We start from the raw sequence: 16,251 nt of genomic DNA, 5'->3' as shown, positions 1-16,251 counted from the left end.
CTGAAAGAAAAGGAGAAAGCAAGAAGACTTTATTTTCCTGAAACACATATACAAACATAAAATATTTTCCTGTAACATAAAATCTATTAAAATAATGGCCAAACCCTAAAGTACTTTTTTTTTGAGACGCTGAATGGGAACAAAGAAAGCAGCAGTAAGCAAAGTTTGTGTAAGACAATACTATACTACAGTACTACAGTAGGAAAGGTTGGAGATGAGAGGATATGTCTGTTTAACAAGGTTATAACTGTTGAAATAATCTTATGTGCTTATTGGCATCCTACCTGAATGACACACTGGTAAAATCAGACATCCGCACCAGGCTGCCCTCAGGGACCCAGCTGCAGCAGCTTATAGCATTAACCAGAGCCACCTGGTACGCCAGGTGTGCCAGTGCAGCGAATAAAAGGTACAACCAACTCAGATGTCTCTCTGTCTCTCTCTCTCTCTCTCTCTCTCTCTCTCTCTCTCTCTCTTTCTCCCTCTCTCTCTCTCTCCCCCCCTCCCTCCCTATCTTATTCATATTCTCTTTCCTCTCTCTCTCTTCCTCCCTATCTGACTCTACATACCCAGTCTGAGACAGCCTTCTACTGTCCCCAATCCCCCAATGACCTCTTACAGTATATCAGTTGTGTGGTGTCATTTTTACTGACACGCCTTGGCACAGGGCTGCCAAATTTACCAAAATCTTACCACTTTATCCTAACACAAACCCTTTCACAATGGTTTTTGAACCAAATCATGAAGAAAAACAAAAAAACAAAAAAAAAAACAAAAAAAAAAAAAACAAAAAAAAAAAAAACCAACCTACACCATACAAGCACATAGCATCTGTCATGCTATAAGAAAACAGGTATGGACTCTTTACAGAAAAAAAAAAAAAAAAAAGAGGTAAAAATCTGTCATGGTGGTGGTGATGGTGGTGGTATGCAATTGTAATCCCAGCAAAAAGTAGCCTATGATAGAAGCATCATGAGTTCCAGGCCAGCATGAACTAGATAGGGAAACTGAGTATCAGAAAACAAAAACAAACCAAAAAGAAAATAGAAAGAAACAGGTAAGCTAACTGCAGATCTTTGCCTATCCCTCCTCTCCTCCGAATACAATTCCCTAATCTCGTCCCAAGCTCTGTAGCAGATCACCTAGTGTAGCCTCTCTTTCATCCCTGCTCCTGTGTCCAGTCCATCACACAGATCCACACCTCCAAACCTCCTTCTCCCTGCTCACTGCTTTATCCAGGCCCCCAAATCCAACAGGCCTTCCCTGGAAACCCAAATGCTATTTTGGTCAGTGAAACAGGTAGGCAGGCCTACTGCAGATCTTCACCTCTTTCTCATTTCTCTAAGCCCAGTCCCCAGTTTCGTCCACAGCTGTGTAGCAGAACATCTGAAGGAGCCTCTCGTCACTCTGTCCTCTTCCCAGGAGACTAAGCCGAGCTTAGTGGAAGACCTGTTTTCCTCCTTTTTATGGACTATTCAACACACACACACACACACACACACACACACACACACACACACACACACACACCCCACTCCTAGCCAATTCTGGCTCTAAGTATTAGCTGCCAATACCTAGAAGCACATTTTATCCGTGACTCCCAGTGTCTACGCCATTCAGGATTCCACAAGAATGTCCTCCCGAGTAGTACACAGCTACCACACTCTCCTAAGAACCAGAGGGGACAACCAAGGAACAAAAACCACCAACATAGACACGACCAGATACTGGCACTTAGAATTACAGTCTCCCAAAGGCAGATGCCTAAATTTCAGGAGGGAAAAAAATACAGATTAAAAACTAGGACAGTATGTTTGCACCAGAGCCAAGCAACCTACAGCAGCCCCTGAATATAGCAACACAGCTGAAACAGAAGAAAAACATTAAAATAGCTTTTTATAAATATGATAGACATTAATTAAGAAGAGGAAATCTATGAAAACACAAATCTTGGAGAAAATGAATGAAACAATTCAGGACCTAAAAGCACAAACAGTCGATAAAGGAAACCAAAACTAAGATATATCTGGAAACAAAAACCTTAGGAACTCAATCAGGAACCTCAGAGACAAGCCCCACAAACAAAATATGAGAGATAAAAAAGAAAATCTTGGTAATTGTAAATACAATAAATTCCTGTACAGGGCTGGAGAGACGGCTCAGCGGTTAAGAGCACCCGACTGCTCTTCCAGAGGTCCTGAGTTCAATTCCCAGCAACCACATGGTGGTTCACAACCATCTGTAATGGGGTCTGATGCCCTCTTCTGGGTCCTGAGTTCAATTCTCAGCAACCACATGGTGGTTCACAACCATCTGTAATGGGGTCTGATGCCCTCTTCTCGTGTGTCTGAGGACAGCTATAGTGGACTCATATAAATAAATAAATCTTTAAAAAAAAAGAAAAGAAAAGAAAAAGATAAACAAAGAATATGAAAAGCTACAAAGGACACAGACCAAGAATAAAGGCATACTTATTAGAGGCTTATTATTATGGAGGCTTGAAAAGTCAGAAGGGAATAGACACATACTTACAGACTCTGAGACCACAGATGCCAGCCCAGACTACTATTCCCAGCAAAGCTTTCTATCATCATAGAGGGAGAAAATAAGATGTCCCGTGACAAAACCAAACTCAAGCAATACCTATCTACAAATTCAGCCCTACAGAAAGCACTAAAAGAAAAGTCCAACTAAAGAGATTAGTTATACTTAAGAAAACACAAAAAATAAATAATCCCAGATCACCGATTCAAAAGAGAGCAAATATGCACACCTTATAATAAAATAATAAGAATCAACAAACACTGCTCACTTATGATCTCAATATCAATGATCTCAATTTCCCAATAAAAATCAAAGTGACAAGGAGTGGTGGTGTATACTTTAATTCCAGCACATGAGTGGCAAAGGCAGGTAGATCTCCAAGATTGAGGTCAGTGAGTTCAAGGACAGCCAGGTCTACAGAGAAATCCTGTCCAAAAACAAAACAAAACAATAACAAAAACAAAAACAAAAAAAGAAAGAAAAGAAGAACAAAACAAAACAATACAAACTAACAGAATGTCTGTGAAAACAGGATCCATCCTTCTGATGTGCCCAATAAACACACCATAACATCAAGGACAGACATCTCAGGGTGAAGCATAGAAAATAGATATTCCAATCCCAAGCGAATGGACCTACAAAGCAAGCTGGTGTAGCCTTTTTAACAGATGACAAAACAGACCATATAAGCAAACTGAAAGTAGAGAAAATTACATGATTATCTCATTAGATACTAAACAAGCCTTTAACAAAATCTAACACCCTTCATGATAGAAGTCTTAGCGATCAGGGATACAAGTCACATACCTAAACACAATAAAGGCAATACACAGCAAACCAATAGCCAACGTCAAATTAAATGGTGAGAAATTTTAAAGCAGTTTCTCTAAAATCAGGGTGCAGATAAAGCTGCCCCGTCTCTCCCCATCTACTCAATATAGTACTTGAAGCTCTAGCTAGAGCAATAAAACAACTAATGGAAATCAAGGGAATAATATTGGAAAGGAAGAAGTTAAAATATCTGCAGATCCTATGTTAGGATACACATGTAACCCCAAAAACTCTACCAGAGAATTCTTACAACTGATAACACCATCAGTAAAGCAGCTGGATACAAAATTAACTAAAAAAACAAAAAAACAAAAAAACAAAAAACATCTATATAAACAATAAAACATGCTGAAAAAGAAATAAAGGAAACAACACCCTTTATATTAACCATAAATAACATAAACTATCTTGGTGTAACTCTAACCAAGCAAGGGAAAGACCTATATGATAAGAACTTCAAGTCTCTGAAGAAAGAAACTGAAGATTTCAGAAGATAGAACGATCTCCCATCTCTTGGACTGGTAGATTTAACATAGTGAAAACGGTTATCTTACCAAAAGCCATTTACAGACTCAATGCAATTCCCATCAAAATTCCAACAGTTTTTTACAAACCTTGAAAGAAAAAGTCTCAACTTCAAATGAAAAAAACAAAACAAACAAACAAAAAACCCCTCAGTATAGATAAAGCAATCCAGTAGAGTAAAAGAACCTCAAGAGGCACCACCATCCCTGATTTCAAGCTGTACTATGGAGCAGTAGTAACAAAAACCACATGATACTGGCATAAAGACAGACGAGTTGATAATGGACTAGAACTGAAGATCCAGAAATGAACCCACAGAGCAAAGATGCCACAAGTATACAATGAAAGAAAGAATCTTCAACAAATGGTGCTGGCCTAACTGGATGTCTGCATGGAGAAGACGCCAGTGCAGTCATCTCCATGCAGACATCCAGACTCATCACCCTGCACAGAACTCAAGCTGAGGTGGATCAAAGACCTCAACATAAAATGGGACACACTAAATCTACAGAATGGAAAGTGGGAACCGCCTTGAACACACTGGCACAGGAGACAACTTCCTCAACAGAACACCAACAGCTCAAGCTCTAAGGTCAACAATAGTCAATGGGACCTCCTGAAACTGAAAAGCTTCTGTGAAGCAAAGAATGTTGTCATTAGGACAAAACAGTTCACCAGTTCCACATCTGACAGAGAACTAATATCCAAAATATATAAAGAGATCAAGAAATTAGACACCAACAAACCAGATAAACCAACTGAAGAGTGGGGTACAGAGCTGAACAGAGAAATCCTGACAGAAGAATCTCGAATGATCGAGAAGCACTCAACGAAATGTTCAACATCCTTAGTCATTAGGAAAATGCATATCAAAATGACTGTGAAATTCTACCTTACACCTATCAGAATAGCTAAGATCAAAAACCCCAGGGACAGCACAAGCTGGTGAGAATGTGGAGCAAGGGGAAATTCCTCCATTACTGGTGGGAGGGCACTCTGGAAATCAATTTGGCAGTTTTCTCCGAAAATAGGCAAGAGTTTGTTCCTCAAGACCCAGCTATACTACTCCTGGGCATCTATCCAAATGACGCCCCAATAGACCACAAGGACACTTGCTCAACTATGTTCACAGCAGCCTTATTTGTAACGGCCAGAGACTGGGAAGCACTTAAATCTCTCTCAATTGAAGAATGGATCTGGTGCACCTATTAAAACGAAGATATTTATTAAAGGTCCTTAAAAACATTGAAGACACAGATATAAAAAAAAAGACATCATGAGATTTACAGGTAAATGGATGGAACCAGAAAATCCCGAGTGAAGTAACCCAGACCCAAAGGAAATGCGTGGTATGTACTCACTTATACGTGGACATCAGCCATAAAGTACAGGATATCCACGCTACAACCCACAGACCCAAAGACGCTAAGGAACAAGGCGGGGCCAAGGAGGATGCGTGAATCTCACTGAGAAGAGGAAACAAAATAGACATCAGAGATGAAGGGAGGGAGGGAGGGAGGGAGAGGAGAGAGAGGGAGGGAGGGGGGGAGAGAGAGAGAGAGAGAGAGAGAGAGAGAGAGAGAGAGAGAGAGAGAGAGAACGAACTGGGTGGATGTGGGGAGCAGGGCAGGAGAAGCCTGGGAGAGAGAATGGAAATTGGTAGTGGGGGCCTCTCTGGGACTAGCTGAGGACCTAAGATGGGGAGGGTCCTGGAAGCCTATGGGGCTAACCCTAGTGAGACTCTAGTAGCTGGGGATATGAAGACTGAAATGGCCACCTCCTGTAGCTAGGCCAGTCTTCCAGTGAAGGTAGTGGGGCATCAACCCACCCACAAAACCTTCCGCCCAAAATCTGTCCTGCGGATAAGGGGTGCAGAGATAACGATGGAGCGGAACGTTATGGGATGGCTGACCAATGACTGGTCCAACCTGAGACCCATCCCACGGGAGATAGCCAACCCCTGGTTATTAATGGTATTATTAATGATACTCTGCTACGCTTGCAGACAGGAGACTAACATAACTGTCTGAGAGGCTTCATGCAGCCGTGGATGGAGGCAGAGGCAGAGACCCACAGCCGAACATTAGGCAGCGTTCAGGGAGTCCTGGGGAAGAGTGGGAGGTAGGACTACTGAGGGAGCTGGAGGGGTCAAGGACACCACAAGAAGACCTACAGAGTCCAATCACCTGGGCCCATGGGGACTCACAGGGAATGAACCACCAACTAAAGAGCACGCAGGGGCTGGACCTAGGCCCCTCCACATTTGTAGCAAGTGTGCAGCTTTGTTTTCATGGGGTTACCTAACAATTGGAGGGGGCAGAGCTTCTCTGACTCTGTTGCCTGCTTGTGGATCGTCTTGCCTAGTTGAGCTGCTTTGTCTGGCCTCAGTAAGAGGATGTGCCAGGCAGGCTGGTACCGATGGAAGACTTCCTCTTCTCTAAGGAAGGCATAATGGGGGAAAGGATTCGTGAGGGTGGAACTGGGAGGAGGAGGGACTATGATTGGAATATTAAAATGAATAAATAAATAAATGGAAAAAACTGAATATCAATACAGAAAAACACAAAGCTTAAAAACTCACGGAAATTGAACAACACACTACTCAATGAAAATTGGGATAAGACAGAGATTCAAGACTGAGAGAGAAATTAAAGACTTCCTACAACTGAATGAGAATGAAGACAGAATACATCCAAACTGAGGGGACGTGATGAAGGCAAGTCTAAGAGGCAAGCTCATAACCATGTGTACCTACATAAAAAGAAATCGGAAAGATCTCACTCTAAATTACCAGAACAAAAAGCTCTAGAACAACAACAAAAACAGAAAAACAAAACAAAACAAACAAACAACAAAAAAACCAAAACAACAAAGTACACCCAAAAGGAAGAAACCATAAGAAGTAATTAAACTTGGGGCTGAAATCAATTTAAAAAAAAGGAAAACAGATATGAGTCAGGGAAACAAAGAACTGGTTCTTTGAGACAATCAGTAAGACTGACAAATCCTTAGCCAAATTAACTGAAAGGCAGAGAGAGAAGATCCAAATCCACAGTATTAGAGATGAATGGAGGACATGGTCTTTACTACTTTGTGGGTTCTTCTTTTCCCACCCTTTATCCACCCCTGATCAACTAGATGCAAAAATTCTCAATCAAATACTTGAACACTGGACTGTACAATGCTCAAGAAGAAAAGTAGGTTTGAAATACATAAATCAATAAATGTTACACATTGTATGAACAAAATAAAAGACAAAAGCCACAGGATTCTCTCATTAAATGCACAAAGCTCCTTTGACAACATACAACATTGCTTCAGGATAAAAGTCTTGGAGAGATTAGGGATACAAGGGACAGACAGACTGCAACACAATAAAGGCAGTATACAGGAAAACCAAAGACAGCATCACCTTAAACGGAGAGAACACAAAGCAATTATACTAAAATCCAGAAAGAGACAAGGCTGTCCAAACTCTCCGTACTTACCCAGGAAAGTACCTGAGATTTTACCTAGGGCAATCAAACAACTGAAGGGGATAAAAGGAATGCAAACTGGAAAGGTCAAAGTATGTTGGTGTGCAGATGATGTGACAGCATACATAAGTGACCCTGAAGACTCCAATGGGGAACCCCTACAGCTGATAAACACATTCAGCAAAGAAGCTGGATACAAAATTAACTCAACAATCAGAAACTGTCCTAGGTACAAAAGACAAATGAACTGAGAAAGAGAAAGGAATCAGAGAAACAACACATTTCACAATAGCCTCAACTAATATCCAATACCATGGGGTAGCTCTAACCAAGGAAGTGAAACATGTGTACGGTATAAAACAGTAAGACCCTGAAGAAAGAAACTGAAGAGGATATTGGAATATGGAAAGATCTTCCATGTCCAGAGATCATAAAAATTAGTTTAGTCAACGTGGCCGTCCTATCAAGAACAATACACAGATTTGATGCAATCTCCATCAAAATTCCAAAACAATTCTTCACATATCACAAAAGGGCAAATTTCATCTCCATATCCAAACACAAAAGACACTCAGGATAGCCATAAATAATTCTGAATAATAAGAGAATTGCGGGAGGCATCATCCCCAATCTCCATCTGAACTATGGAGTAATAAAAACAGGATGGTATTGGCACGGAAACAGACACATGGATCAAGGGAAGCAAATTGAAGACATAAACCCACACGCCTATGGACACGTGATAGTTGATACAGACATCAGAAATACACACTGGAGAAAAGACAGCATCTTCGACAAAGCACAGCTGCATCTACAAGAACACAAAGGATCCATGCTTATCGCCCTGTACAGCTTTCCTCGAGATGGATGGATCAAAGAGCCAAACCTAAAATCCCAAACACTGAACCTGAGGAAAGAAGAAAGTGGGGAACTTGAACTCATTCGCAGAGGAAAACGCAGGCACGGAAAATAAAAATTACTAAATAGGGGCTGGGGATTTAGCTCAGTGGTAGAGCGCTTACCTAGGAAGCACAAGGCCCTGGGTTCGGTCCCCAGCTCCGAAAAAAAAAAAAGAACCAAAAAAAAAAAAAATTACTAAATAGTGATGGAAGCGAACAGGTTCTGCACAGCAGAGGACACTGTCATTTGGACAAAGGGGCAGCCTACAGAATGGAGGAAGATTTTACCAACTACACATCCAATAGAGGGCTAACATCCAAATATATACAGAACTAAGAAAACTACAGATCAAGAAAACAAGGAACTCAGGGCACAGATCCAAACAGAGAATTCTCAAAAGATGAAAGTCAAATGGCAGAGACACCCTTGAAGGAAAGGCCAACATCCTTAGCTATCAGGGAAATGTCGATCATCCTAATTAGAGCTTACATCTTACAGCCATCAGAATGGCTAAGATCAATAAGGGACCACTCAGGCTGGCGAGCCTGAGGAGCAAGGGGACACATTTCCATTACTGGTGGGAGCGCAAACCTGTACTGTGGAAATCAGAGTGTTGGGTCTTCAGTGAGAATCGATCGAAATAAGATGCAGGGAGGCCACTCTTGGGCATGTACCCGAAGGACATTTAGTGCTTTCACAGAGACACCCCCTCAAACATGTTTACTGCTGCTCGATTCATACTAGCAAAAAAACAAAAAAACAAACAAAACAAAACAAAACAAAACAAAACAAAACAAAACAAAAAAAAAGGTACCAATGAGGACTGAGCCTTCGAAGAGTAGGAGGGAAACAGACAAAGCACAGCTTCCTTCCCATCCTTTCCACAGGCTGCACCAGAAGGTGTGGCTCAGATTTAAGGTGGATCTTCCCACCTCAGATTATTTAATTAGCAGTAATCTCTCATTGGTGTACTCAGCTGCTTGGGTTTTAGTTAATTCCAGATGTGGTCAAGCTGACGACCAAGAAGAGCCATCACAGTTCCCTGTCAAGCGAGGTGGAAGGCTGTGCGGTGTGTGTGCACGCAGATGTTTCATCAGTTGTCTTTGAGGCAGGGTCTCTCATTTGCCCTGAGCTGCACAAGTAACCTAGGCCAACTCGTCAGCAAGCCCAAGGGATCTGCCTTGGCCACCTCCCCACCACTGCAGGGAGGATACACAGTCACACCGTGTCCACAGTGGCCGTGAAGCCGCAGAATTAAAACATCTGGTGTGCCTCCCTGTGTTACAGCTTCCACTGGTGCTGACACTGTCTTAGCTTTGGTTCAATGGTCAACAACACTGAAAGCTCTACTTGAGGACCTGGATGACAGTTCCAGCAGCCACCTACAGCTCCAGGCCAGGGGAGCTGACCCTCTCTATGGCCTCTTTGGATGCCCGCACACATGCGTGCACTCACACAACCAATGATGAAATACTTTTAAAGGTTATAAAGAAAGACAGCACCTGCTCCAGTAGGAGGGAAGAAATTATAACAACTTAAAGGGATTCATGAGACAGAAGCCCCTCTGACAGCTTCTGCTCTGACCCCGACTTTCTTCCCAGGGCTCAGCCTTGTTTCCCACAGACCCTGGGCTCTGAAGGAAGTTTGTCAAACCCAGTGTCAGCTCTGTGCAGCCTCTCTGACCACAAGCTGTGCCTGGCAGGGCTGCAGGCTCACCTCCCTCTTACTCACCTGGGCTCGGCCTGTCTGTTTCTTCCTTCACAGCCATCCAGGGCTCTTTCTCCTGCTCTAGTAAGGTGATCAGATGTGGCTTGGAAATGCAACTTCCCACTTAAAAAGAGAGAGAGAGAGAGAGAGAGAGAGAGAGAGAGAGAGAGAGAGAGAGAGAAATGAATCATAGTGTAGACATTTTTTCTTTTTCTAAGTCTCTCTAATTATCCCAGCATGTCCTGGAATGATATATTGACCAGGTTGGCCTTGAACTTATTTGATCTGCCTGCCTCTGCCTCCCAAATGCTGGGACTGTGGGTGTGTGCCACGATGCCCTGTCTGGGAGGATTTTAAATAAACACAGACTTATTTATGATAGAGATCTATGCACCTGGGCATGGTAGTTCATGACTGTGAGGCCAGCACTGGGGGAACGAGCCAGGACATCAAGGCTGCATAACAAACTTGTCTCAGAAAAACAGATAACAAATTCTAAAGGCAAAAATGATGCTGAGGGAGGACTTCAGGGAAGGAGCACAGAGGAACCTGGGTTAAAAAAACAAAAACAAAAAAACCCAGCTGCTTCGGATTAGAGTTTTAATCACAGATGGATGCTTGTCACTTAAAAGGAAAACATAATGGGGCAGCGAGAACATGGACCCGTAGGCTGTACTGTGTGGTGTAGAACCCGTCTCTGCAGCTCACTACTGATGCCACTCACTTAGCCAGGGCCCACAGGATTCTACGGGACTCAGTTTTCCTGAGTGATAACCCGGAGGCGCGGTGGTGCACACAAAAGTCATAGCGCCTGAGAGTGAAAGCAGGGAGATTATAAGTTCGAGGCTGGATTTCATAGCAAGTCCAAAGCCAGCCTGCACTATGTGAGACCCAGCCTCAAACAAATGAATTAGGAATAATGAGAATAGTGAACAGGGTAGATGGAGTTAATGCGATCCATTCATAAGGGTTGATGCTAAGATCAACAACTACATTCAAAGACTTCAAAGACTCTCTGACCTACACTAACACCAAATCATTATTTTTATACGCTTTCATCTACTTATGGGGGGGAGATAGAACTAGGGTCTTGCTTCCTACCACTGCCATACATCCCTAGCCATGAAAACGGTTATCATCATGGTCATTATGCTGCCTTCCCTCACATTCACAGCCCACTCTTACACATTTGCTCAATGAAAGAGACAAACTTCACACCCTTCGACTTCCACTACAAAGCCCGTAAAGAGGAAGCGTCCACGGAAGGAAACGGAATGTGTCTACTTCTGTTTTGAATGAGCACTACTGAGGCATTAGTAAGTGAATCATAATGGGTTTTGTTTAGTTGTGTAAGTACAGGGTATGTGTGTGTTGATGAGAGTGTGTGCACACGTGTGTGCAAGCATGCATGTATGCCTGGAGAGGCAAGAGACCAGTGTTTAGTGTCGTGGGTGATTTCACTGCACATTGGTATTTCCGACCGGGTCTCTTGCTGAGCTGAGAGCTCACTGAGACGAACAAATGGTGGACAAAAGCAGGCGCTTTGTAAAGTTCTTAGCTTCAAACCAAGAAGTGTCTCATTCTTCCTTTGGGAAGAAAAGGGGACTCAGCTCCCTCTTTTGAAATTCTATTAATTAAAATTTATTTTATGTGTGTGTGAGGATCTCTCTGCATGGACAACTGAGCACCACATACACGCATTGTGTCCATCAGATCCCCTGGAGTTACACATGGTGTGAGTCGTCTTGTGGGGCCGGGAATTGAACCTGTATCCTCAACAAGAGCAGCTGGTTCTCTTAACAACCAAGCTATTTCTCTAACCTGTGACTCTATTTATGGATGCACCTCCTAATTTATTTCATTTTTCTCTTTATTTTGTGTTGTTTTATTTTGTTTGAAACAAGGCCTCACCCTGTAGACTATTCTAGCCTGGAATTCATTTGTATCTGAGGGTGATGTTGTACTCAGCAACCTTCCTGCCTCAGTCTTCTCAGTGACACAATGAGAGGAATCAGCCACCATCCCAGCTTCAGCTACCACTGGGAACATGGGGCTGTCTTTTAATTCAGAGTGAGGAAAGCCCACAGTGTATGTGACACATCACCCATTCATGGGGCACAGGCCTTACCCACTGTGACGAGGTGACTGTAGGTCTCCAACATCGTGTCCCTGTATAGGACCTTCTGAGTAGCATCCAGGCAGGCCCACTCCTCCTGAGAGAAGTCAACAGCCACATCCCTAAATGTCACTGACCCCTGAAAGAGCAAACACAGTAGAGTGAAATGGGGAAGCTTTCAGGATGGAAAGACAGAAGGAAAAGGACTCAGGCGAGGGAAGGGAGCCATAAGGAAATGCTCCAGGCCCCTGACTGCACAAGCTCCCCATAAACCACGACTGTGCCCTCCCCACATATCCAATAATGTGCCTCCCACTCCAGCCACATCCTTCAGGTTGACAGAAGAGAAATGTCACCTGGGGTCAGGGTGAATGACATAAGGATGAGATGGGTCCTTGAGTTTATTATACTATCACCTGATGTCATTAAGATTTGTTGTCATGAGAATGACTTTATACACTATGTAAGAGTCCATGAACTTACTACATAAGAGCCCACATAACATGGATGTTATAGTTAACCTTTTCTTCCAATAAAAAAAAAAAAAAAACTTTCCAGGTGACAATGTGTCTCAGGTCTTCCCTGACTCTGGAGACTGCAATCACCTCCTGTCACAGCCTGGATGACCTGATCACTGAACTCTCTCTTCAAGCCTCCTCAAGCAGGTCACCTCCTCACACATACACAGGGGACACTCACTCTCATGCACTGGGTCATCAGTCTGGCAACACACAGATGTCAATCAGGTTTCCCAGGGCAGTCAAATGAGGCCATCACCTCAAAGCTCTGAGGTCCTCAAAGCCCCTGTTTCCCTGTGGGGCTGACACCTCTGCTGCAGGGACAGTCCTCCCTGAGCACAGACCAAGCAGAGAGCACCTGGAGGAATGCACTCAAAGACAACCCCAGTACCAGCTGGGAAGAGGAACCCACAGGAAGTGCTCAGACCTGCCAACCCTCACTGTAAAGGGACAGACTGGGCTGGGGGACTCCAGATCCTTGGGAAGCTTCAAGAGGGAAAGACGGGAAGGAGTCACCTAAGCTGAAAGTCCCCTGTGTCAAGGAGAAAAACACCAACTTACACAGACCACGTGTTGAGAACTGGAGCTGGCCATTCTTCTTCAGGCTTCTTCCCCTGGGAACAAAAAGAAAGCCTGTCATTGGATTGTGACTTGATGTTCCCAGGCTGACTTCTGTCACTGTGATTCAACAACTACATTTATTCCTCAAGCATCCCCACTCACTCTCTCCCCTCCCACCGCTCACAGCCTCCCACACACAGATTAGCAGCACACAGGAGTCTACACAAAGCCCACTCTCTCCTAACCCAGACAACCCATTACAGAGGGTCAGTGTGGGAGTGCAGGGCATACACATGTCTGCCCTGAACTTCCTCCAGGAGATGCCAGCAGAAGGGACCCCATCTTCCACCCTGAGATCCAGCCAGCCCTGCCCCTGGGCCGCTCCTTCTCCTGTGAGCAGATCTTCCTACTGGAACCCCACCTATCAAGGCTGGTGGGGCTTACAGCATCCAAATGGCGCCTCCTTTGAACACTCAGGGCTGAAGCACCGGTAGGGTCCAGCATCCTGTACCCACTTTCAGTAAATGGACTGTGCACTATGCAACACTTCCCCAAGTACTTTCACTCATCTATGTTGGGGGATCGTTTTGTACACTGTGCATTCGGATGGTGATTTCTGTGCCCAGAGATCTGGTCACTGTGGAACATTGGCATTGTCATCATTAATTGGAGTATCCCCTGACTCAATGTTTTGTAAAAACTGTTTTCCTTCAACTCTGATTGGTTAAAAAAAGAGCTGGTCAGCCAATAGGTGGGCAGGAGAGGGGAGGCAGAGCTTCTGTACCGAGTGGGGGTGGGGGGTCCCAAGCAGAGGGACAGAGACGGAGGATGAAGAGAGCATTTACTAGCAAGTCAACACAGGAGTCACCATGAGAACATTGATGGAGCAGGAGCTGCTAGGACAGGACCAAGATGGCAAGTAGCAGGGCACGTGGCTGAGGGGGAAGGGTGGGTAGGCAGCCATAGATGGGGAAAATAGATGAGAATCTGCCCAGCTACAGTGTTTAAAGCTCAGTGATTAAATATAAGCTCTCAGTCACACAACCTCACTCATGCAGAATCTGACACTGTTATCTCCTAGAACCAAGTAAGATGCTGATTCTGGGGTTTGAGAGGCTGAGGCTGGATGTACAGCACCGTGGCTGACAGTGGGAGATAGAACCACAAGGAGAGTGGGAAGAAGCTCGTCAAAGACTAGGAAATTTTAGCCACACAACCAAAGTTCAAGAGATATACTGTGAAACATGGTGACATGATTATTAGTTTGTAGAGAATAGACAGTAAGTGTACTCACTACAAAACTTATGAATTTAGTCATTCCAAAGTACATAATGAATCCAAAATATTACATGCTGTACTAATACCAACACCACACACACACACACACACACACACGCGCGCGCGCACACACGCGCGCGCACACACACGCACACAACCGAAAACCCCTAACAAGAACCTCTGGAGGTTCCCATCTATACCATCTTGAGGAAAGGGAGAGATTGTAAATGTGTCAATGGTCATTGAAAGGATTCTGTGAATACTAAGTGGAGAGGGAAGAAACTATGTAAGGGACACAGTTGTGGAGGTATGAATTTGCACGTTCGTTCTACATTTACTGACAATTCCATATTCTGAAACTACAACCTCATTTCTCAAACAGAAAGAGCAAACTTGCTCTTAAATATTAGATAGATAGCAATAATGTTCTCATGGGTCTCAAACACTCCTTTTGAATAACAACCTATTCAGGGAGCCTGAGCCAGCATGAGATCCCAGACTGTATCAGAGAGCACCTCACTGAGCACTTTCCTTCACTTCCCTCAACACTCACATGGGGGCTCTGAGAAAGTCATGGAATTCAACAAGTAGCTGCCCTCTCAGGCGACCCTCAAAGGCACTTCCAGCCTCAAATGCTCCTCCCAAGCTCAAGTCTGAACCTCAGGGAAAGCTTCCCTTCAGACTCCGCACCTGACCTCTCCTTACTGAAACTTGGTCCTCTGTTTCAGTCCCTGTGGCCGCGAGAGAAAGCAGGAGCAGAAAGTGACACACAGAGACAGAGATAATGCAGAGAGCTCAAGATGTATATACAGACAGACAGACAGACAGACAGACAGACAGAGACACACAACAAGTAGCTGCCCTTCTAGGCGACCCTCAGAGGCACTTCCAGCCTCAAATGCTCGTCTCAAGCTCCTCTGAAACTCAGGCAGACTCACACCTGACCTCTCCTTACTGAAGCTTGGTCCTCTGCTTCGGTCCCGGTGATCAAGAAAAAAGAAAAAAAGAAAAGAAAAACGGTGCAGAAAGCGACAAGCACAGGAAACAACAATGCAGAGAGCTCAAGGCGTGTATACGCAGACAGACAGACAGACAGACAGACAGACAGACAGACACACACACACACACACACACACACACACACACACACACACACACTCTTACATATCAACATCCATCCACCCCACACCGCCCTCCACACCCACACCCAGCCCGATTGGTCCAGCCTTACTGTGTGGAGACCTAGACCAAACAGGTTTCTTCAAAGATCATAAATGTCAATTTCCGCGGTGCCCACGCACGACACCGGAATTGGATTCGTTACTTCCGGCGCGGTGGACCCTGGGAAATACAGTTCTCGCGACTGAACTCTAGGAAGCGCAGTACTCTGAAGTTCTAGGAGATCCGGTCCTGCAACTTGGACCAGCCCACTTGGGACTGCGCTGGGTGGTTTCAGGGACTTTGCAAAAGGGCGGAGGCTTTGAAACTCCCTGGTTTGTGCTCAAAAGATACTTCCGGTTCTGTGCGTCACTGATTTTCTCTCCTGTGGAGGACAGAGGAGCCGAAGTTTTAAATTCAGACTAGGAAGTACAATCAGATCATGATGTAACTGACTTGATTATGTTTTGCCTGAATCCCACTGTCAGGGATACAACCTCGCTGTGCTCTGGTAGGGACTATGGTAAATTTGAAAAGACTGAACTAAAGAATTGGTTAGATTAACATGTCGGAAGTATACATCAGCGATTTCAGAAAGACATGTTTAGTGTCCCTGTTAATTTAGATAGGAAAACGT

At 44.2% G+C, this 16,251-nt stretch overlaps 1 protein-coding gene across 3 annotated transcripts in view; it reads right to left on the bottom strand.

Annotated features, from left to right (window-relative positions):
- The window catches only part of Zfp780b (zinc finger protein 780B), a 49,165-nt gene extending 33,166 nt beyond the window's left edge, over nt 1-15,999 (bottom strand). For 2 of the 3 annotated variants that reach the window (NM_001432857.1, NM_001432860.1), the window contains 4 exon segments: nt 10,008-10,106; nt 12,112-12,238; nt 13,179-13,231; nt 15,688-15,999. In NM_001432857.1, the coding sequence (NP_001419786.1) occupies nt 10,008-10,106; nt 12,112-12,238; nt 13,179-13,211 (259 nt within the window). In that variant the 5' untranslated portion in view covers nt 13,212-13,231; nt 15,688-15,999. 3 annotated transcript variants of the gene reach the window in all.
- Between the last annotated feature and the right edge of the window lie 252 nt (nt 16,000-16,251).

This window comes from Rattus norvegicus, chromosome 1 (genome assembly GCF_021556685.1).
Source record: "Rattus norvegicus strain SHRSP/BbbUtx chromosome 1, alternate assembly SHRSP_T2T, whole genome shotgun sequence".
Classification (NCBI taxonomy): Eukaryota; Metazoa; Chordata; class Mammalia; order Rodentia; family Muridae; genus Rattus; species Rattus norvegicus.
This window is presented reverse-complemented; position numbering and strand designations above follow the sequence as displayed.